The sequence below is a fragment of the Bombina bombina genome, chromosome 3 (genome assembly GCF_027579735.1).
Source record: "Bombina bombina isolate aBomBom1 chromosome 3, aBomBom1.pri, whole genome shotgun sequence".
Taxonomy (NCBI): domain Eukaryota; kingdom Metazoa; phylum Chordata; class Amphibia; order Anura; family Bombinatoridae; genus Bombina; species Bombina bombina.
The window spans coordinates 735592535-735618109 of NC_069501.1; the positions used below are offsets into that span (position 1 = coordinate 735592535).

A 25575-nucleotide genomic window follows, 5' to 3' on the forward strand; every position below is an offset into this window, starting at 1 on the left:
AAAGAGACTTCCTGCATCTCCGGACTCTAAGTTTCAACCAAGCTGTAAGGAAAGTGGTTGCAGTAATTGCTCATATAACACTTGCTTAAACTTGTGTGACTTTGCCTTTAAGAGAGTGAAAGCATAAGACACTTGCACTAACTTGTGTGACTTTGCCTTTAAGAGAGTGTGCCTTTAACAGAGTAAAATTAATCGCTAAGTCATGCTACAAGTGGTAAACAACCGATGGAGGCTGATGATAAGAAGTCAAAACCCAGACAGAACAAGGGTGCAACCTTGGCAGGGGTTACTTACTGACATTCAGGAACATCTTGATAACACATTGGTATAGGGGCTAATGCCTAGTAATATTGTTAAACGATGAATTATTATTAATTGCAATAGGCTAAGTAATATCAATTGCAATAGGCTAAGTAATAAAGCCATTATGATGTTTAGCTATTAATTATATCTATGGAAAGATTGTTAAAACTATTATTGATGTATTTGACAGAAGTAACTGCATAAGACCACATAATCAGATATATAATGTTAAGCAGAAAAACATGTTTGTTTGAAACTAAAGATGACGGCATCGCAGTTTAGTAATACGTCAGAGATAGTACCTGGGCATGCCCTGATAAGCTTGGTTGAGGCTAAGACAGACTGGCCAGATGTCTTGGGCCATAGCCAACCTCAGAGGGAGCGGTCTCAGGATCTGTGGATTTGCGCCAAAACTGTTACACAAGTAAACAGTATGAAGAGGGGTACATCTAGGCAATCTGATTATTGTCTGAGTCTGAGAGTCTGAGTGTCTGAGCGTCTGTGTATTTTTGGTGTGTGTATTGAGTGTATTTTTGGGGCCTGTGGATGGACACATCTTCAGTGTTGTTTCCCGCTGATCGCCTGTTTGTCTCCTGGTCCAAAGATTGCCCAGATGTCCATCCCATTGCGCCCCAGAAGCGGCAGGATAGGATGATGTAACCAGAGATCACGGTGATGTATTAATTTGTTTGTTTAAAACTAGCTAGACTTGTTTTAGTGGTAATACAACATAAGATTGTTATCAGTCGTTGCGCAGGCAACTAAATGTAACTGAAAACTGTATAGATAATTGTATCTAGAATTGTTTATATAAGCATTGCAATTTCATAGAGTGTTATAAGTATGAATAGTGGTTTGTGGTATTTTGTTTCCATGATTATGTTGCAGAATAAACCATCATTGTTATTATAAGATTGTGAAAACCTGTGTAATGTGTCAGTCATTTCCTTGCTGAAAAGTGATATATGATAACATCATATCCTGAAAAAAGAATCACATAACACAAGCCCTCACTGAGAGACTGACACGACTACTTAAAACTCCTGTCCCAAGAGTACTACCCTCCATCAGAGACAAACACAAAAATTAAAAAGTTAAAAATTCTGACACGTCTCTGCCAACCTCCTGAGACTAAAGGCAAAGAATGACTGGGGGATGAGAGGAGTGGGAGGAGTATTTAAAGTGATGGTAAAGTTACAGAATTAACAATCAACTATTAAACTAATTGATCAAAATAAATATTAGTTTCATTCATCGTTTTTTATATTATCATCTCTAAATCAATTTATAAGCTTTATTTAGTACCCTTTTATTCAACAATTATTCAACCCGTAAAAAAAAAAAAAATCACATTTGTGTCACTTTTTTTTTTGTCCAGTTGAAAATTAGGCTGTTAGGCGGCCGTGACTCTGTAATCCTCCCACTTAACTTAAAGCGCATGCGCCATTGTATTTTTCCTTGCCTGTAACACCATGCACGCTCCCGTTTTGCGCATGCGTGTTATTATGGGAATCCCTTGCTACGTAATCGTCATCGGCGGAACCATACAGACAAGCTCATCAGTGTAGATTGCAGGCAGCTTTTGTTTTAGTAAGTACCTGAATCGCTCACAGTGCAAATTATGCAAGTTTTTTTTAACTGGCACACAATTTATCTCATGGGAGCGAGCCTTGATTTGTGACATAGGAGTGGGTGGGTCCGCTCACTATGTGAATGCAATTTATAACCAGGAAATGGCAGATGGGAGGAGCTAGGAACAGTAGGAGACAATTTATAAAAGATTACGAGGTATTACTGAAATTAATTTTGAAGGTTGAAAAACTTAGTGACTAGTGTCAAAAACGAATAGGCTTTATGGAAATTGCAAGGAAACTAGTCAACTTTACCATTACTTTAAGCCTTTGGCTGGGGTGTCTTTGCCTCCTCCTGGTGTTCAGGATCTTATTTCCCAAAAGTAATGAATGCAAATTTTTATTTCATATGTCAATTAATATGCATGTGTTAATTAAAAAAATCTATGTGTCCTTATTTCAACAATCTTATCCCATTTAAGAATACGTATATGCTATTTCACAATAGTCAACTTACATGTGCAAATAATGTTATAACTAATGATCCTGAAATAAACATTGCTTGCTCCTTCAGAACAAGCTAATAAAGGTTATCCAGTTGTAGAAAACTTTAATAGCAAGTCTTCAATCCTGTTGGTATGGCTAGATACCTTGCATTCATGCTTATATAGTCATCTTTTTAATGACCATTTGTACAAATATACCTTGCATGATTAATGTACTTCTTTTTGACAAATATATGATATATTTAATAACAATATAAGTGCATCTCTATTATATTTATTTAAGCACTTTGATTCGGAGCATAGATTGTGATTGCCTTGATATAGAGATGATTAAAGGGATATTCCAGCAAAAATTGGAAACCACATGGGTGCATTTCGGTATTGAACAAAAGCAATTTTGTAATATACATGCATTAGCAAACATGCTTCTAATAAAAGCTATAGCTGTTTCAAATGTGTATTTAAGTATGCACCGTGCACCAGCATTTTAAACACAGCCCTTGCTCAGAGAGCCTAAGGTGCTTGTACCATCTGGTAATGACTTATTTTGTAATTGCTGACATGATACAAGCCCCAGTGATTATCTGAGCAGCTGCAATATTTAAAATGTGGGTGCAGTAACAATATCTAGCTATGCTTCACATGCACGTGCAGAGAAATATGTTAACACTAAAACAGTAATAACTTTTACTAGAAGCATTTTTACCATTACATGTATATTGCAAATATGTTTCTATTCAAAGATGTAATTCATCTATGTGCATTTATATTTTGACTGGAATGTCCCTTTAATAGATTTTAATTAATTGACATCATATGAACAGACAAAGGCTCTCCCTGGGACCAATGCACAATACACTTTGAGAAAATTGTAACTCCATGTTAAAGATAAGATTTCCAAATTTGTGAAATTATTATTTGATATTTGTCGCTCATAATCTTTATCTGATATCCCAATATATTGAAAATGTATACTGTGCTTGAACAGACATAAAAAAAAATAATGTTACATATATTATTCATATGACACATACTACTTTAATGTGCCCTGATTTTTTTAATCAAAAATATCAGAAAATGTTCACATTAAAAATTAAATATATGAATGATGATAATTATGTAACAAAAAAAGTCATCATTATGAAATAATTTTTGTTTACCTTATTATTGTCTTCAAACTTTTATCTGGTAACATTGGTGTTCCAATGTGTAATCTCAGTGGATTTTAAGTAGTGATAATCTATATCTGATATTTTTTATAAACAAAATAAGGTTGGTAAGTCCCTTTAAAATGTAAAATGAACAATTGACATGATAATTGCATTTAAGTACAAAAGTGTTGCATTCATCTATCTCTCTGGGGAAAAAACACAAGTGCAACCCAGATTCAAGGAAGTAAAACAAAATGTATTGACACAGTGTGCTATATTGCACTTACAAGACTGCAGGTAAAAACAGGCACATCAGAGATATCCTGGCCATGAACAGCTTCACTGACAGCTCAGGATCTACTGCAAGTCCAGTCTTTCAAAAGTCAAATCTTTGCAGGTTTAAACAGCTGATTGCTTCCAGGACCAGTAATGTATGCAGATCATTTTGAAATCTTTTAGCTTACTGGTCCTGGAAGCAATCAGCTGTTTAAATCTGCAAAGATTTGACTTTTGAAAGACTGGACTTGCAGTGGATCCTGAGCTGTCAGTGAAACTGTTCATGGCCAGGATATCTCTGATGTGCCTGTTTTTACCTGCAATCTTTTAAGTTCAATATAGCACACTGTGTCTTAATACATTTTGTTTTACTTCCTTGAATCTGGGTTGCGCTTGTGTTTTTCTCCAGAGTTTGTTCCATTTGATTAAACAGCAGCAACTTGTTTCCTAATTCAAGCAGCACCCAGGGATAAGTCTATTGGATAATATTGTTATTGGAAAATACTGCAATTGATCAGACATATCTACTAGCAAGTTCCTTTTGGATATCATTCTCTCAGAATTGGAGCTTTCCTTAAAGCATTATACCACATTGGTGACTATGACTCTGTTTGTCCTATTCTAATTCATGGACATTTTTTAATACATATATATTTTTATACACACATTTGTAAAGGCTAATAGTGGTATCTACTAATATCCATTTGTGCTTCTTCTTATATATTAAGCATTATATTTATCCTATACTGTTTGATTCCTGGTTGCCTTTTCAGCGCTGTGTTTTTTGTTCATCAATCTCTGCTGCTTTTGCAGTCGTGTCATTCATCCTAAAGCCTTCATAGGCCATTCAAAGATGTACATATAAAAGTTGCAACCATAAATATAATATTTCAAAGTTAACAATACAATTGTTGACAGTGTGTTATCTGTAAATCCTTTTTAACCCCTTGGCGACAGAGGACATGTCAGGCACGTCCTAAAAAAATGACAGTAAAGGACCAAGGAAGTGCTTGGAACGTCCTCTGGGTTTCAAGCGCTGGAAGCGATTGTGAATGTTTCCAGCTGCTTTCAGGGTATTGCAGTGATGCCTCGATGTTGAGGGATCGTGCAATACCCTTTACTAACCATCCGATGCCGAGAGAGCCACCAGTGGTGGTGCCGATCGTTGTGGGTGGTAGCCATAGCAGGGAGGTGGGTGGGTTGCCCATCACTGGAGGAGGCAGTGTTAGATGGGACCGCTCCTGCCCCGGCATGTAATTTAGTAAGTGCCGGGAACTTTGGAGAGGGGGGAATAAGGGTTGGGAAATGGTTCTGGGAGAGGGAGGGGGGTAGGTTATTAAAGGGGGGGGCAGCTACACTACAGAAAAGGGTGTTTTAAAAATAAAATAAAACCGGCCAAAATGTATTACAAAGTGGGTACTGGCAGTCAGCTGCCAGTACCCAATATGGCGGTAATTAGGTAAAGGGGGGTGGGTTCAGGGAGGTTGGGGGCTAAGGGGGGATCCTACACTGCAGAATATATATATATATATATATATATATATATATATATATATATATATATAGGCTTTTATTTTAGTACTGGCAGACTTTCTGCCAGTACTTAAGATGGGGATGACAATTGTGGGGTGGGGGAGGGAAGAGAGCTGTTTGAGAGGAGTCAGGGAAGGATCAGGGGGTGGGGATGTGTCAGGTGGGAGGCTGATCTCTACACTAAAGCTAAAATTAACCCTACAATTCTCCCTACAAGCTACCTAATTAACCCCTTCACGGCTGGGCATAATACAAGTGTGGTGCGCAGCAGCAATTAGCGGCCTTCTAATTACCAAAAAACAATGCCAAAGCCATATATCTCTGCTATTTCTGAAGAAAAGGGGATCCCAGAGAAGCATTTACAACCATTTGTGCCAAAATTGCACAAGCTGTTTGTAAAAAATTTCAGTGAGAAACCTAAAGTTTGTGGAAAAGTTTGTGAAAAATTTTTTTTTATTTGATCGCATTTAGCGGTGAAATGGTGTCATGAAATATACCAAAATGGGCCTAGATTAATACTTTGGGTTGTCTACTACACTACACTAAAGCTAAAATTAACCCTACAAGTTCCCTAATTAACCCCTTTACTGCTGGGCATAATACACGTGTGGTGTGCAGCAGCATTTAGCAGCCTTTTAATTACCAAAAAGCAATGCCAAAGCCATATATGTCTGCTATTTCTGAACAAAGGGGATCCCAGAGAAGCATTTACAACCATTTAATTTCAGTGAGAAACCTAAAGTTTGTGAAAAAGTTTGTAAAAAAAAACATTTTTTTTATTTGATCGCATTTGGAGGTGAAATGGTGGCATGAAATATACCAAAATGGGCCTAGATCAATACTTTGGTTTGTCTATTAAAACAAAATATATACATGGTTATTCAGGGATTCCTGACAGATATCAGTGTTACAATGTAACTATCGCTAATTTTTTGGGGGGGGAATGGTTTGGAAATAGCAAAGTGTTACTTGTACGTATTGCCCTATAACTTGCAAAAAAAGCAAAGAACATGTAAACATTGGGTATTTCTAAAATCAGGACAAAATTTAGAAACTATTTAGCATGGGTGTTTTTTGGTGGTTGTAGATGTGTAACAGATTTTGAAGGTCAAAGTTAGAAAAAGTGTGTTTTTTCATTTTTTTCATCATATTTTATCTTTTTTTTTTTTTAATAGTAAATTATAAGATATGATGAAAATAATGGTATCTTTAAAAAGTCCATTTAATGGTGAGAAAAACGGTATATAATGTGTATGGGTACAGTAAATGAGTAAGAGGAAAATTTCAGCTAAACACAAACACCGTAGAAATGTAAAAACAGCCCTGGTCCTTAACGGTAAGAAAATAGAAAAATGTCTGGTCACTAAGGGGTTAAACAACTTTCCAATTTACTTATGTTAGCAAATTTGCTTTAGTCTCTTGGTATCTTTTATTAAAGAGTAAAACTAGATAGGGTCATAAGCGGTCAGGAGTGTGCACGTGTTAGTACTCTATAGCAACATTGTTTTTTAACATTAATTGTAGCTTTGCTAAACAATGTTGCAAAACACTGCTGCCATAGAGTACTAATGACACGTGCACACTCCTGAGCTCTTATGAGCCTTACCCGTTTTTCTCTTCAATAAAAGATACCAAGAGAATGAAGCAAATTTGATAACAGAAGTAAATTGGAATGTTGTTTAAAATAGCATGCTCTATCCAAATCATGAAAGTTTAATTTGAGTGTCCCTTTAAATTATAATAAACTCCATTTATACCTTTCCTAATGTTATATTACTCGTGTGAAAACAATATGGTCTAACCACATTTCTACATTTTTATTCTAACATTACAATAGGTATTAATGTATATAACTTTAGCACATTATGTTGCTGTTACTAGATCATTACCCGATTCTGAGTAAACTGGTCCTTTAAGTTTAAAGGAAATGTTTTTCAATCCAGTATGTTAGGGATGGGTGTGGTCTGGATTATGAAACAACTGCACTAGTTAAAGGTCCAATTACAACAGTGAGTATTTGACTTTTAACACTAATAAGTGCACATCTCCGTTTTGAGCAACTCTTTCATATTTGCATGATGCCTGATGAAACGGCTACTTACTAAGCCGAGAAACGCGTTGCACGATAGGGGCATTATCACAAATGTCCCCTTTTCACTGAATGCTTATTGTTTTTAACTTGTTTTTAAAATAAATTGATTTTTAACTTAAGCTAAGTGATAGCACCTGCATTTGTTTGCTGTGGAACTCCCACTGTGTTCACCTGTATCCTGCATACTAAAGTTGGTCGGTTGCTGCTATCAGGAGAGGGTGAGTTGATATACCCTGAGTTATCAGTTTGCTGCTGCTAGCACATTAGCATGCTATCCATAAATGTGAGTACCCATTTGGCTACACTATTATTATTTGGATCTGTTTCCATTGGTTGATCTGCACATGAGGCGCCCCTCCATATTTTCTGCTTTTTAGTACCCTCTGGAGTTTTCTGTGAGGAGGAGAGCAGCCACCTTCAACCTTTTTCTTCCCTGTGAAGATGTGCAGGACTGCATAGTTGTTGCACAACATCTTAACTTAGGGATTATTGTAACATATTTTACTTATTTGCATCACTATCACAATATTAAAGGGACAGTAAAGTCAAAACTAAACTTTCATGATACAGATAGGGCATGTAATTTTAAACAACTTTCCAATTTACTTTTATCATCAAATTTGCTTTGTTCCCTTGGTGGTATTTTTGAAAAGCTAAACCTAGCTAGGCTCAAACTGATTTCTAAACAGTTGAAAACCGCCTCCTAGCTCAGAGCATTTTGAAAGTTTTTCACAGTTAGACTGTGCTAGTTCACATGTGTCATATAGATAACATTGTGCTCACTCCCGTGAAGTTATTTAGGAGTCTTCACTGATTGACTACACTGCATGTCTGTCAAAGGCACTTAGATAAGGAGGCTGTCTGCAAAGACTTAGATACAAGGTAATCACAGAGGTAAAAATTATATTAATATAACTGTGTTGGTTATGCAAAAATGGGGAATGGGTAATAAAGGGATTATCTATCTTTTTAAATAAGAAAATATTTGGTGTAGACTGTCCCTTTAACTGCACTCTGATATAGTGCCCTCTCTGTTCTGTTTTTGTATTACTTCTGTTAGCAAATTTGCTTCATTCTCTTGGTATCTTTTATTGAAGAGAAAAACTGGGTAGGCTCATAAGAGCTCAGGAGTGTGCATGTGTCATTAGTACTCTATGGCAGCAGTGTTTTGCAATATTGTTTAAGAAAGTTACAAATAATGTTACAAAACACCGCAGCTATAGAGTACTAATAACAAGTGCACACTTCTGACCTCTTATAAGCCTACCCAGTTTTGCGCTTCAATAAAAGATACCAAGAGAATGAAGCAAATTTGCTAACATAAGTAAATTGGAAAGTTGTTTAACCCCTTAATGACCAGACCATTTTTCAATTTCCTTACCGCTGTTTTTACATTTCTGCAGTGTTTGTGTTTATCTGTAATTTTCCTCTTACTCATTTACTGTACCCACACATATTATATACTGTTTTTCTCGCCATTTAATGGACTTTCTAAAGATACCATTATTTTCAACATATCATATAATTTACTATTTAAAAATTATAAAATATGATGAAGAAAAAAAAACTTTTTCTAACTTTGACCCCCTAAATCTGTTACACATCTACAACCAACAAAAAAACACCCATGCTAAATAGTTTCTAAATTTTGTCCTGAGCTTAGAAATACCCAATGTTTGCATGTTCTTTGTTTTTTTTGCAAGTTATAGGGCAATAAGCATAAGTAGCACTTTGCTATTTCCAAACCTTTTTCTTTTTCAAAATTAGCGTAATTAGATGTAACACTGGTATATGTCAGGAATCCCTGAATAACCCTTCACATGTATATATTCTGTTTTAGTAGACAACCCAAAGTATTGATCTAGGCCCATTTTGGTATATATCATAACACCATTTCACCGCCAAATGCAATCAAATAAAAAAAACTTTAGGTTTCTCACTGAAATTTTTTACAAACAGCTTGTGCACAAATGGTTGTAAAATGTAAATGCTTCTTTGGGATCCCCTTTGTTCAGAAATAGCAGACATATATGGCTTTGGCATTGCTTTTTGGTAATTAGAAGCCCACTAAATGCCGCTGCGCACCACCCTTGTATTATGCCCAGCAGTGAAGGGATTAATTAGGTAGCGTGTAGGGTTACTTTTAGCTTTAATGTAGAGATTAGCCTCCCACCTGACCCATCCCACCCCCTGATTCCTCCCTGACCCCCTTCAAACAGCTCTCTTCCCTCCCCCACCCCCTAAAGGTCACCTCCATCTTAAGTATTGGCAGAAAGTCTGCCAGTATAAAAATAAATGGGTTTTTTTTTTTATTTTATTTATTTATATATTTTCTGCAGGGTAGTATCCCCCTTTACCTCCCAACCTCCTTTACCCCTTGCAGTGGAAACATAACAAATAAGGATTTTGCCTACTTTTAACATTTATAGGGCTAGTTTCTATGAACTTTATTTCTCGTGACTGATAAACTATAAAAATATTTTTCCAGCCTTGCATAATTCATTTCAAAACTACTACATACTGGGTGAAAAATCAGAATAAAGTTTAAACCTTAAACATGAAAGAATATGTTAATTGCTGAAGAATTATGAACTCCAGTTTTTATTTGTTGGCAACAGACAGCATGTGATATTTTGTACACTGTTTTACACAAGAGAATATTATTTTACCTTTCATACTGAGCAGGTGTACAGTCACTGTGTCGGGTCCACTGGCCAAGATCGGTACTTTGATGTTTATGCCACTTAAGAAAAAAAGAAACATGTTCTTAATAAAGTACATAACTTCATATTTCAACATCTGAGAAGACAACAGTACAGCTGTGATCTATTGTACTGTGTAGAGGAATACACTGAGTGCAAGTGAAGAAGAGAACAACTAATTAGAGACCTAAATAATTAAAGTAGCTTGATTGGCACACAGCAATACTTTTTGTCTTTACATGTATAACAAATTCTGAAGAAACTGTGAGGGGAACTGGGCTTCAATATGCTCTGAAGCATCTTTCACTGAAGAAATCAAGCACATCATGCTTCAATCACCTCCTAAGGAGGCAAAGTTTTAAAATTGAGGTAGGTGTGAGGTGGGTGCGGTACTTAAAGGCGTTTGAGGTTTTGGGAAACTTTGCCGCCTCCTATTAGGAATGTATATCCCATATGTAACAGCTCGTGGACTCTCGCCACCTATATGAAAGAAATGTGCCCGTTGCTCTTGTACAATTTTATTTAGTTCAATAAAGTTTATAAAAAATGGTGTCATATCATGAACCCATATGTAGGACTTCTTCATGTGTCACAGTAAATATTTTCTTATACATTGTGGGCCAGATTACAAATAGAGCACTAACAGTTAGGTTTGAGCGATAAGGGGTTTATCGTGGGTGTTTGCGCTCATCGGGTTTACTGCTCCTATTACAAGTTGAAAGTAAACACGATCACTTGAGCACAATCGTGATTTACGCTAGAATAATTATAAGCTCTAGTTAACTGTTTGGCAAAACAAAAAGTGTCACAAAACACATCACAAAGTAAACTTACACTCATAATAACACTATCTAATACAAATTATTACAAAAAAATATTGCACAAAAAAGTTATAAGGGCTCAAAGATATGAGGTCTCAGGTGTTAAAAAAAAAAGAGAGGCATGCAAAGGGCTTTAACATAGAAACATACATATACATGTCTAAAGATGTATGTGTGTACATATGTATTTATATGTGTATATATGTATTTACAGACATATATACATATATAAGCATAAATACATATGTACACATATAATGCCATCACTTCAAGTAGATGAAAACATGAAAACTCATATTTCTGCAATATTCATATTTAATAAAGTGTTATACTGTGTATTTACTGTAAATATTTCACATTCAAATGTTCTGCACATAGCAGAATATGTTCTAAGTATTTATAATAGATATATATATATATATATATATATATATATATATATATTTACACACTGTATATATATATGTCAGAGGAAGGGACGCTGTTTGTCCCGAAACGTCACAATTGAATAAACAAGTTTTTGTCACAGATGCCTGAAGACCGGTGAGTGCTTATTTACTCTTCTATTTACATTACAAACTACAGCACCCTGGCAGTTGTTACCGATGGTGAGAGTGCATACACCTTTTCGATTTTATATATATATATATATATATATATATATATATATATATATATATATATATGTATATATATATATCCAAAATACCAGATATATAAATAATCAGATAAATGTAGTAAATATGTATTTATGAATAAATAAAACATATTCTGCTATGTGAAGAACATTGGAATGTGAAATATTGATAGTTTCATGCCGTGTTAGCGCACAAGAGAATATGCGATCGGGTTTGCTCTATTGAATTATATGGGGGAATATGTGAACTTGCACGCGATATTCTAACAATTTCAGCTTTTTGCCTTCGGCAGGTTAACGCAAGAGTGAAAACAGTTTACTTTCAAATCTTAGTAAGAGCGCAAAAAGCTTTACTTCGAGCGCAGTTAAAGGGACAGTAAACACCAGAATTTTTGTTGTTTAAAAAGGTAGATAATCCCTTTATTACCCATTCCGAAGTTTTGCATAACCAACACAGTTATAATAATATACTTTTTACCTCTGTGATTACCTTGTATCTATGCCTCTGCAAACTGCTCCCTTATTTTAGTTCTTTTGACAGACTTGCATTTTTAGCCAATCAGTGTTGACTCCTAGGAGCTTCACGTGCCTGAGCTCACTGTTATCTATGTGAAACACATGAACTAACGCCCTCTAGTGGTGAAAAACTGTCAAAATGCTTTCAGATTAGAGGCGGCCTTCAATGTCCAAGAAATTAGCATATGAACCTCCTAGGTTTAGCTTTCAACTAAGAATACCAAAAGAACAAAGCAAAATTGTTAATAAAAGTAAATTGGAAAGTTGTTTAAAATTACATGCCCTATTTAAATCATGATGGTTTTTTTTACTTTACTGCCCCTTTAATGCTCGAGTGGGAGCATTTAATAGCGCTCCACTCGTAATCTGGACCTGTATAAAAGTTAAAAATATGCAAAATTACCTATGGAAGAAAAGACTTTCTTCAATAGTCAGAAGATTTTTCAGGTAGCCCCCTTTTGCATGATTGACTCGAGTGCTGCAAGATAATTTATCAGGTTTGTAACAAAACCATGGTTCCCCAGTCTTCAAGTCAGTGTAATTACATATAGGCATTTTCTTATTCAAACAAACATTGCACATTTTTGTTTCTGACGTGCCACCTGATCGAAACAAACTTTTAAAATACACTCGGTCAGGCTTCTCTCTGCGTAAGCGCTGTAGGACCTGGATCCCTTCGCTGGGGTGCACTAAAGTGATTGACACAGAGACCCTTCCAGGCCAAAGTAGTGTAAAGTAAACAGTGTAGAATCCATTCTGATGATCTACCACCTTTCCTACAGCTCCAGCTTTCAGTAATGGAGTGTGTATCCTTGCCTGTAAATAATCACCACCATATTTCTTCGGTTTTCCCTCAAAATCGTGCATCCTGACCAAAACTTCCAGTATACTTCCTACATTCAATTTAGCTTGAGATTGTAAAATCACAAAACGGCTATGTGCAGCATCGGTGCTCTTTAGGAATTGATTTCTGCCATGTGGTGGGCCCGGCCATTCTAGAGACTTCAGTAAGGATTGCTCTTCAGCATGTTCAGCTTTAGAGAGCACTTGGTGCTGGTAACCACAGACTGGTGATTTATTTGCCAGTGAAAAGGGTTTGCGTGTGTCATGCTCCACTTGTCTCTGGCTTGGATTCAAATCTTGCTCTTGATTCAAATGCTACAAGAAAAAAGCAATTAAATATTTATTTTATTGGTTATTTTAACATCACATGTTATCTATCTTTATACATATAAACACACAAAGTTGTATGATAATGTACATTCATATCTAAACAGAATTCTACAATTAATAGTGCAGCTTTATTTTGTCAAATGAGAATTTTGGTTAATGTTTTTTCTTTTTTACTGATTTCCCTGTTCGCAGGAAAAAAGGGGACTCTTGCTAACCAACCATAAACGTATTTGCATATATAGCATAAACTCTATTTGCGCATGTGCAGTTAAATGAACATTAGATTTGCATAATCAACAAATGCAGATAAAAAGAACTTCAAATGAGTAATAGGTTTTTTTTTCTGACAAACTTCAAAGTTATGTCTATTCCCACTCCTCCTGTATCATGTGACAGCCATTAGCCAATCACAAATGCATATAAATTATTTTTTGTTGTTTATATTTCTGACTAGATGCAGTCAAGCACATGTACGCGTGTTTGCTTTCCTTTCAGCTAGATTTAGAGTTTTGGGCTACCGCTGGTATTTAGAGTCTTGTAGGTAAGGGTCTAACGCTCACTTTCCAGCCGCGACTTTTCCATACCGCAGATCCCCCTATGCCATTTGCATATCCTATCTTTTCAATGGGATCTTTCTAACGCCGGTATTTAGAGTCTTGGCTGAAGTGAGCGTTAGAAATCTAACGACAAAACTCCAGCCGCAGAAAAAAGTCAGGAGTTAAGAGCTTTATGGGCTAACGCCGGTTTATAAAGCTCTTAACTACTGTGCTCTAAAGTACACTAACACCCATAAACTACCTATGTACCCCTAAACCGAGGTCTCCCCACATCGCCGCCACTCTATTAAATTTTTTTAACCCCTAATATGCCGACCGCACACCGCCGCAACCTACATTATCCCTATGTACCCCTAATCTGCTGCCCCTAACACCGCTGACCCCTATATTATATTTATTAACCCCTAATCTGTCGCCACCAACGTCGCTGCTACCTTACCTACAATTATTAACCCCTAATCTGCCGACCGGACCTCACCGCTACTATAATAAAGTTATTAACCCCTAATCCGCCTCACTCCCGCCTCAATAACCCTATAATAAATAGTATTAACCCCTAATCTGCCCTCCCTAACATCACCGACACCTAACTTAAAGTATTAACCCCTAATCTGCCGACCGGACCTCACCGCTACTATAGTAAATATATTAACCCCTAAAGCTAAGTCTAACCCTAACACTAACACCCCCCCTAAGTTAAATATAATTTTTATCTAACGAAATAAATTCAATCTTATTAAATAAATTATTCCTATTTAAAGCTAAATACTTACCTGTAAAATAAACCCTAATATGGCTACAATATAAATTATAATTATATTGTAGCTATTTTAGGAATAATATTTATTTTACAGGCAACTTTGTAATTATTTTAACCAGGTACAATAGCTATTAAATAGTTAATAACTATTTAATAGCTACCTAGTTAAAATAATTACAAAATTACCTGTAAAATAAATCCTAACCTAAGTTACAATTAAACCTAACACTACACTATCAATAAATTAATTAAATAAAATACCTACAATAATCTACAATTAAATCTAACACTACACTATCAATAAATTAATTAAATACAATACCTAGTTAGTTTATTTATTTGTATTTATTTGTAAAGTACAAAAAATAAAAAAAGCTAAGTTACAAAAAATAAAAAAATTAATTACAAACATAATAAAAATATTACAACAATTTTAAGCTAATTACACCTACTCTAAGCCCCCTAATAAAATAACAAAGCCCCCCAAAATAAAAAAAAATGCCCTACCCTATTCTAAAATTAAAATAGAAAAGCTCTTTTACCTTACCAGCCCTTAAAAGGGCCTTTTGCGGGGCATGCCAAAGAATTCAGCTCTTTTGCCTGTAAAAAAAAACATACAATTACCCCCCCCAACATTACAACCCACCACCCACATACCCCTAATCTAACCCAAACCCCCCTTAAATAAACCTAACACTAAGCCCCTGAAGATCTTCCTACCTTGTCTTCACCATGCCAGGTATCACCGATCGGTCCAGGCTCCAAAGTCTTCGCCCAAGCGGGGGCTGGAGATCCATCATCTGGCTGAAGTCTTCTATCAAGCGGCAAGAAGAAGTCCAGAAGAGGCTCCAAAGTCTTCATCCTATCCGGGCAGAAGAGGAGATCCGGACCGGCAACCATCTTCATCCAAGCGGCATCTTCTATCTTCATCCGATGACGAGCTGCTCCATCTTGAAGACCTCCGGCGCGGATCCATCCTCTTCTTCCGACGTCCTAAGTCCGAATGAAGTTTCCTTTAAATGACATCTTCCAAGATGGCGTCCCTCGAATTCCGAATTCTATCAGCCAATCGGAATTAAGGTAGGGAAAATCTGATTGGCTGATTGAATCAGCCAATCAGATTGAGCTCGCATTCTATTGGCTTTTCCGATCAGCCAATAGAATGCGAGCTCAATCTGATTGGCTGATCGGAACAGCCAATTGAATCAGCCAATCAGATTGAGCTCGCATTCTATCAGCCAATCAGATTTTCCCTACCTTAATTCCGATTGGCTAATAGAATCCGATCAGCCAATAGAATGCAAGCTCAATCTGATTGGCTGATCGGAACAGCCAATAGAATGCGAGCTCAATCTGATTGGCTGATCGGAACAGCCAATAGAATGCGAGCTCAATCTGATTGGCTGATTCAATCAGCCAATCAGATTTTCCCTACCTTAATTCCGATTGGCTGATAGAATCCTATCAGCCAATCGGAATTCGAGGGACGCCATCTTGGATGACGTCATTTAAAGGAACCTTCATTCGGCCTTAGGACGTCGGAAGAAGAGGATGGATCCACGCCGGAGGTCTTCAAGATGGAGCCGCTCGTCATCGGATGAAGATAGAAGATGCCGCTTGGATGCTGATGGTTGCCGGTCCGGATCTCCTCTTCTGCCCGTATAGGATGAAGACTTTGGAGCCTCTTCTGGACTTCTTCTTGTCGCTTGATAGAAGACTTCAGCCGGATGATGGATCTCCAGCCCCCACTTGGGCTTGGATGAAGACTTCGGCGGAGCCTCTTGTGGACCGATCGGTGATACCTGGCATGGTGAAGACAAGGTAGGAAGATCTTCAGGGGCTTAGTGTTAGGTTTATTTAAGGGGGGGTTTGGGTTAGATTAGGGGTATGTGGGTGGTGGGTTGTAATGTTGGGGGGGGTATTGCATGGTTTTTTTTACAGGCAAAAGAGCTGAATTATTTGGGGCATGCCCCGCAAAAGGCCCTTTTAAGGGCTGGTAAGGTAAAAGAGCTTTTCTATTTTAATTTTAGAATAGGGTAGGGCATTTTTTTATTTTGGGGGGCTTTGTTATTTTATTAGGGGGCTTAGAGTAGGTGTAATTAGCTTAAAATTGTAGTAATATTTATATTATGTTTGTAATTATTTTTTTTATTTTTTGTACTTTTAGTTAATTTATTTGTATTTATTTGTAGGTATTTCATGTAATTTATTGATAGTGTAGTGTTAGATTTAATTGTAGATAATTGTAGGTATTTTATTTAATTAATTTATTGATAGTGTAGTGTTAGGTTTAATTGTAACTTAGGTTAGGATTTATTTTACTAGTAATTTTGTAATTATTTTAACTAGGTAGCTATTAAATAGTTATTAACTATTTAATAGCTATTGTACCTGGTTAAAATAATTACAAAGTTGCCTGTAAAATAAATAATATTTCTAAAATAGCTACAATATAATTATAATTTATATTGTAGCTATATTAGGGTTTATTTTACAGGTAAGTATTTAGCTTTAAATAGGAATAAGTTATTTAATAAGACTTAATTTATTTCGTTAGATTTAAATTATATTTAACTTAGGGGGGTGTTAGGGTTAGGGTTAGACTTAGCTTTAGGGGTTAATCCATTTATTACAGTAGCGGTGAGGTCCGGTCGGCAGATTAGGGGTTAATACTTGAAGTTAAGTGTCAGCGATATTAGGGAGGGCAGATTAGGGGTTAATACTATTTATTATAGGGTTAGTGAGGCGGATTAGGGGTTAATACATTTATTATAGTAGCGGTGAGGTCCGGTCGGCAGATTAGGGGTTAATTATTGTAGGTAGCTGGCGGCGACGTTGTGGGGGGCAGATTAGGGGTTAATAAATATAATATAGGGGTTAGCGGTGTTAGGGGCAGCAGATTAGGGGTACATATGGATAATGTAGCTTGCGGCGGTGTACGGAGCGGCAGATTAGGGGTTAAAAAAATATGCAGGGGTCAGCGATAGCGGGGGTGGCAGATTAGGGGTTAATAAGTGTAAGGTTAGGGGTGTTTAGACTCGGGTACATGTTAGGGTGTTAGGTGCAGACTTTTAGGAAACAATGGGGCTGCGTTAAGAGCTGAACGCTGCTTTTTTGCAGGTGTTAGGTTTTTTTTTCAGCTCAAACTGCCCCATTGTTTCCTATGGGGGAATCGTGCACGAGCACGTTTTTGAAGCTGGCCGCGTCCGTAAGCACCGCTGGTATTGAGAGTTGCAATGGCGGTAAATATGCTATACGCTCCCTTTTTGGAGCCTAATGCAGCCCTTCTGTGAACTCTAAATACCAGCGGTATTTAAAAGGTGCGGGGGGAAAAAAGCCAGCGTTAGCTACACGGGTCGTTACCGACAAAACTCTAAATCTAGCCGTTAGTGAGGTGCACCATACACCTCTACAAGTCCACGTCTTAAGTATTATCCTATAATCCCTATGAAGGCAAAAGTCTCAAATTCACATAAGTTAAGAAGCTATGTGATATTTTTTAAATGGTGATAACTATGTACACAGAAGTCTTTTGTTGTATTTTAGCATGGACATCAGTGGTTTGGGAGATATAAAAACAGGAGAAAAACATGGGCAAAATCACAATATTGAGCATGTTGTTTAAGAAGATAGAGATTTCTTTAAAACTTTGAAAATTGCATGATTTAAACTTAGTGTTTTTTCAATGTAATACACTCATCTTTACAATATACTAACATATGTTAAAGGGATTTTCTTTCCTGTATATGTAAAAGAGATTTCCAATATATATTACAGATTTCTTTAATTTCCTAAAAAATGATTGTTCCTGTGCTAAATGTGTTTATGTGGCATGTCACTGTCCACTAGTAATGCTGTGGGAGTTAACTATCAGCCAGTGAGCAATCTTTACCATAGAATGAAATATACACTTCCAGATTTAACTTAAAGGGACAGTAAACTCATAATTAGATATTCATGATTTAGACAGAGCATACCATTTTAAACAACTTTCGAATTTACTTCTATTATTTAATTTGCGTCCTTCTCTTGTTATCCTTTGCTGAAAGGTTTATCTATGTAAGCTTAGGAGCAGCAAAGAACGTAGGTTGTAGCTGCTGATTGGTGGCTATATATATATATATATATATATATATATATATATATATATATATATTATATACACACACTGATTAAATGAAGTTAGACAAATACAGCACTCTGGAGTGGATGCACGTCACCTCAGGGCCACTGCCAGAAGGCCCCAGTCAAATAGTAGAAAAAGGCATGTGCGTGACAGTAAAAAAAATGGTTTATTTCAATGTTACATAGACAAGCAAACAGGCGACGTTTCAGAAGGCAAGCCCTTAGTCATGCCATGCCATGCCAAACAAACACGTTATAATAACTTATATACACTTGTACCACTAGGTGGAGCTGTAGAGCAATTAACCCCTTATTTACACAACAAGCAACAGTCAAAGACCGCATTATTGAGCATAAAAGTAATATTTGTACAAAAAATGTGAAAGCCTCTCTTGCTAACCATTTTCTTAATGCTGGCCACACAATTAGTCAGCTACGTTTTCAAATTATACACCACATAGAGAAACCTCGTAGAGGAGGTGATAGGGAAGTGAAACGTAAGCAAAATGAATCCTTTTGATTGAGTTAGAACTCTTGAACCGAAAGGGTATGAACAAAGTTTGGGATCTATCTGTTTTTTTGTAAATCATTATACTATGCCTTTTTGGCATTTTGATATATAGGATTGTCTATATTTTTCTCTCTGCCTTTGGGTCCTATTATGAGATTTATTAATAAAAGATATGTAACACACCACTAGAAACATGCTTTCTTATAAAAATTAAAAAAACAGTTTAACTGTTGCTTGTTGTATAAAGAAGGAGTTAATTGCTCTACAGCGCACCTAGTGGAACAAGTGTATATAAGTTATTGCAACGTGTTTGTTTGGCATGGCATGACTAAGGGATTGTCTCCAGAAACGTCGCCTATTTGCTTGTCTATGTAATATTGAAATAAACCATTGCTTTTTTCTACTTTTTTTTTCTATATATGCTGATTGTCATTTGCTCACCCATGTGTTCAGTTAGAAACCAGTAGTGCATTGCTGCTGTTTCAACAAATGATACCAAAAGAATGAAGCAAATTTAATAATAGAAGTAAACTGGAACGTTGGTTAAAATTGTATGTTCTACCTAAATCATGAAAGAAAAATTTTGGGATTCATGTCCCTTTAATTGTATATGAAACCCAAACTTTATTTTAATGATTCATATACAGAATATAATTTAAAACAACTTTCCAATTTACTTCTATGAATTTTTTGCTGCATTCTCTTTGTATCTTTTGTTGAATGAGCAGCAATGCACTACTGGGAGCTAGCTTAAAATCCTTGCGGTTAGATTTAGAGTTTGGCGGCCAAAGGGGTGCGTTAGCTACGCGTGCTTTTTTTCTCCCGCACCTTTTAAATACCGCTGGTATTTAGAGTTCACAGAATGGCTGGGTTTTCAGTGCGTTAGGCTCCAAAAAGGGAGCGTAGAGCATAATTTAACGCCACTGCAACTCTAGATATCAGCGGTGCTTACGGACGCGGCCAGCTTAAAAAACGTGCTCGTGCACGATTCCCCCATAGAAAACAATGGGGCCATTTGAGCTGAAAAAAAACCTAACACCTGAAAAAAAGCAGCGTAAAGCTCCTAACGCAGCCCCATTGTTTTCTATGGGGAAACACTTCCTACGTCTGCACCTAACACCCTAACATGAACCCCGAGTCTAAACACCCCTAACCTTACACTTATTAATCCCTAATCTGCCGCCCCCGCTATCGCTGACACCTGCATATTTTTTTAACCCCTAATCTGCCGCTCCGTAAACCGCCGCTACCTACATTATCCCTGTGTACCCCTAATCTGCTGCCCCTAACACCGCCGACCCCTATATTATATTTATTAACCCCTAATCTGCCCCCCTCAACTTCGCCTCCACCTGCCTACACTTATTAACCCCTAATCTGCCGAGCAGACCGCACCGCTACTATAATAAAGTTATTAACCCCTAATCCGCCTCACTCCCGCCTCAATAACCCTATAATAGATAGTATTAACCCCTAATCTGCCCTCCCTAACATCGCCGACACCTAACTTCAATTATTAACCCCTAATCTGCCGACCGAATCTCGCCGCTACTGTAATAAATGGATTAACCCCTAAAGCTAAGTCTAACCCTAACCCTAACACCCCCCTAAATTAAATATAATTTAAATCTAACGAAATAAATTAACTCTTATTAAATAAATTATTCCTATTTAAAGCTAAATACTTACCTGTAAAATAAACCCTAATATAGCTACAATATAAATTATAATTATATTATAGCTATTTTAGGATTTATATTTATTTTACAGGTAACTTTGTATTTATTTTAACCAGGTACAATAGCTATTAAATAGTTAAGAACTATTTAATAACTAAAATAGTTAAAATAATTACAAAATTACCTGTAAAATAAATCCTAATCTAAGTTACAATTAAACCTAACACTACACTATCAATAAATTAATTAAATACAATATCTACAAATAAATACAATTAAATAAACTAACTAAAGTACAAAAAATAAAAAAAGAACTAATTACAAAAAATAAAAAAATATTTACAAACATTAGAAAAAAATTACAACAATTTTAAACTAATTACACCTACTCTAAGCCCCCTAATAAAATAACAAAGACCCCCAAAATAAAAAAATGCCCTACCCTATTCTAAATTACAAAAGTTCAAAGCTCTTTTACCTTACCAGCCCTTAAAAGGGCCCTTTGCGGGGCATGCCCCAAAGAATTCAGCTCTTTTGCCTGTAAAAAAAAAAAACATACAATACCCCCCCCCCCAACATTACAACCCACCACCCACATACCCCTAATCTAACCCAAACCCCCCTTAAATAAACCTAACACTAAGCCCCTGAAGATCTTCCTACCTTGTCTTCACCATGCCATCGTTCCAGGCTCCGAAATCTTCATCCAAGCCATATCGGGGGCTAGACATCCATCATCCAACGGCTGAAGAAGTCCAGAAGAGGCTCCAAAGTCTTCATCCTATCCGGGAAGAACAGTAGATCCGGACCGGCAACCATCTTCTTCCAAGCGGCATCTTCTATCTTCATCCGATGAGGACCGGCTCCATCTTGAAGACCTCCACCGCGGACCCATCTTCTTCTTCTGTCGACTTCCCGACGAATGACGGTTCCTTTAAGGGACGTCATCCAAGATGGCGTCCCTCGAATTCCGATTGGCTGATAGGATTCTATCAGCCAATCGGAATTAAGGTAGGAAAATTCTGATTGGCTGATGGAATCAGCCAATCAGAATCAAGTTCAATCCGATTGGCTGATTCAATCAGCCAATCAGATTGAGCTTGCATTCTATTGGCTGTTCCGATCAGCCAATAGAATGCGAGCTCAATCTGATTGGCTAATGCGAGCTCAATCTGATTGGCTGATCGGATCAGCCAATCGGATTGAACTTGATTCTGATTGGCTGATTCCATCAGCCAATCAGATTTTTCCTACCTTAATTCCGAATGGCTGATAGAATCCTATCAGCCAATCGGAATTCGAGGGACGCCATCTTGGATGACGTCCCTTAAAGGAACCGTCATTCGTCGGGAAGTCGACGGAAGAAGAAGATGGGTCCGCGGTGGAGGTCTTCAAGATGGAGCCGGTCCTCATCGGATGAAGATAGAAGATGCCGCTTGGAAGAAGATGATTGCCGGTCCGGATCTACTCTTCTTCCCGGATAGGATGAAGACTTTGGAGCCTCTTCTGGACTTCTTCAGCCGTCGGATGATGGATGTCTAGCCCCCGCTTGGGCTTGGATGAAGATTTCGGAGCCTGGAACGATCGGTGATACCTGGCATGGTGAAGACAAGGTAGGAAGATCTTCAGGGGCTTAGTGTTAGGTTTATTTAAGGGGGGTTTGGGTTAGATTAGGGGTATGTGGGTGGTGGGTTGTAATGTTGGGGGGGGGTATTGTATGGTTTTTTTTACAGGCAAAAGAGCTGAATTATTTGGGGCATGCCTCGCAAATGGCCCTTTTCAGGGCTGGTAAGGTAAAAGAGCTTTGAACTTTTGTAATTTAGAATAGGGTAGGGCATTTTTTTATTTTGGGGGGCTTTGTTATTTTATTAGGGGGCTTAGAGTAGGTGTAATTAGTTTAAAATTGTTGTAATTTTTTTCTAATGTTTGTAAATATTTTTTTATTTTTTGTAACTTAGTTCTTTTTTATTTTTTGTACTTTAGTTAGTTTATTTAATTGTATTTATTTGTAGGAATTGTATTTAATTTATTTATTGATAGTGTAGTTAGGTTTAATTGTAACTTAGGTTAGGATTTATTTTACAGGTAATTTTGTAATTATTTTAACTAGGTAGCTATTAAATAGTTATTAACTATTTAATAGCTATTGTACCTGGTTAAAATAATTACAAAGTTGCCTGTAAAATAAATATTAATCCTAAAATAGCTAAGATATAATTTATATTGTAGCTATATTAGGATTTATTTTACAGGTAAGTATTTAGATTTAAATAGGAATAATTTATTTAATAAGACTTAATTTATTTCGTTAGATAAAAATTATATTTAACTTAGGGGGGTGTTAGTGTTAGGGTTAGAATTAGCTTAAGGGGTTAAACAATTTATTAGAGTAGCGGTGAGCTCCGATCGGCAGATTAGGGGTTAATACTTGAAGTTAGCTGTCGGCGATGTTAGGGAGGGCAGATTAGGGGTTAATACTATTTATTATAGGGTTATTGAGGCGGGAGTGAGGCGGATTAGGGGTTAATACATTTATTATACTAGCGGTGAGCTCCGGTCGGCAGATTAGGGGTTAATAATTGTAGGTAGCTGGCGGCGACGTTGTGGGGGGCAGATTAGGGTTTAATAAATATAATATAGGAGTCAGCGGTGTTAGGGGCAGCAGATTAGGGGTACATAGGGATAACGTAGTTGGCGGCGGTATACGGAGCCGCAGATTAGGGGTTAAAAAATTTAAATATAGTGGCGGCGATGTGGGGGGACCTCGGTTTAGGGGTACATAGGTAGTTTATGGGTATTAGTGTACTTTAGAGCACAGTAGTTAAGAGCTTTATGAACCGGCGTTAGCCCAGAAAGCTCTTAACTCCTGACTTTTTTCTGCGGCTGGAGTTTTGTTGTTAGATTTCTAACGCTCACTTCAGCCACGACTCTAAATACCAGCGTTAGAAAGATGCCATTGAAAAGATAGGATACGCAATTGACGTAAGGGGATCTGCGGTATGGAAAAGTCGCGGCTGGAAAGTGAGCGTTAGACCCTTTAATGACTGGCTCCAAATACCAGAGGGTGGTAAAAACCAGCGTTGGGAGCCTCTAACGCTGGTTTTGACGGCTACCGCCCAACTCTAAATCTAGGCCTTGGTGAGCTAAAGACAAGCAGAATAAAAGTGCAGCCACCAATCAACAGATAGCTCCCAGTGGTGCACTGCTGCTCCTGTGCTTACCTAGACATGCTTTTCAACAAACAATCCCAAAAAAACAAAGCAAAATAGATACTAGAAGTGTTTTGGAAAGTTGCTTAAATTTGAATGTGCTATGTGAGTTATAAAAGTTCAATTTTCATTTCACTTTCCCTTTAACTGCTGAGCCCTTTCCACGTAAGTGCTGAGCTGCTTTGAAGTTTTTAGATGCTGCTTACATTTGAAGCCCTACTGTAGGTCATTTTTCAGTGGGAAGCCCACACACATATTTTTTTCAACATACCCAGCAGATTAAAACTAAACCATAAAATTTTTTTATTTTTAATAAATTTTAATAAACACGGTTGTAAAAAATAGTGTTCATTTTATTCTAAACTCTGTTGTAAAATAAGGGGTTATCCACATATTAAAAAACATAAATTGTTCTTACCTGATAATTTCATTTCCATCTGTGGGAGGAGAGTCCACTGCTTCATTCATTACTCGTGGGAATTAAGAACCTGGCCACCAGGAGGAGGCAAAGACACCCCAGCCAAAGGCTTAAATACCTCCCCCACTCCCCTCATCCCCTAGTCATTCTGCCAAGGGAACAAGGAACAGTAGGATAAATATCAGGGTATAAATGGTGCCAGAAGACTAAAATTAAATTTAGATCTGCCCACCGGAGAAACGGGCGGGAGCAGTGGACTCTCCTCCCACAGATGGAAATTAAATTATCAAGTAAGCATAGATTATGTTTTCCATCTTAATGGGAGGAGAGTCCACTGCTTCATTCATTACTTGTGGGAACAAATACCCAAGCTCTAGAGGACACTGAATGAACAAAACGGGAGGGTAAAATGAGGTGGGCCCTATACTGAGGGCACCACAGCCTGCAGAACCTCTCTCCCAAAAACAGCTTCCGCCGAAGCAAAAACATCACATTTGTAAAATTTTGCAAAAGTATGTAAGGAGGACCAAGTAGCCTTACAAATTTGCTCCACAGAGGCCACATTCTTAAAGGCCCAAGAAGAGGCCACAGCCCTAGATGAGTGAGCCATAATCCTCTGAGGAGGTTTATGTCCCGCTGTCTCGTAGGCCAAACGGTTAACGCTCCTCAACCAAAAAGACAGTGAAGTGGAAGAGGCCCTCCGCCCCCTACGCTTCCCTGAATGCACGACAAATAAAGACAAAGTCTGTCTGAAATCCTTTGTGGCCTGGAGATAAAACTTCAAGGCTCGAACTACATTCAAGTTATGAAGTAACCTTTCCTTAGATGAAGAAGGGTTAGGACACAAAGAAGGAACTACTATTTCCTGATTGATGTTATGATCTGACACCACCTTGGAAAGAAACCCCAACCCAGTGCGAAGCACAGCCTAATTAGCATGAAAAACCAGGTAAGGTGGCTCACATTGCAAGGCCGCTAACTCATAGAATCTGCGACCCGAAGCAATAGCCAGAAGAAATAGAATCTTCCAGGAAA

General features: G+C 37.3%; 1 protein-coding gene across 1 annotated transcript in view; it reads right to left on the reverse strand.

Moving 5' to 3' along the window:
* Positions 1-25575, reverse strand: part of NXPE3 (neurexophilin and PC-esterase domain family member 3) — a 203574-nt gene that overhangs the window by 133728 nt on the left and 44271 nt on the right. Inside the window, exons 3-4 of the mRNA XM_053707546.1 lie at positions 12512-13266; positions 10102-10175 (exon numbers count right to left, since the gene is read on the reverse strand). Coding sequence (XP_053563521.1) covers positions 10102-10175; positions 12512-13266 — 829 coding nt within the window. The remainder of the gene's footprint in view (positions 1-10101; positions 10176-12511; positions 13267-25575) is intronic.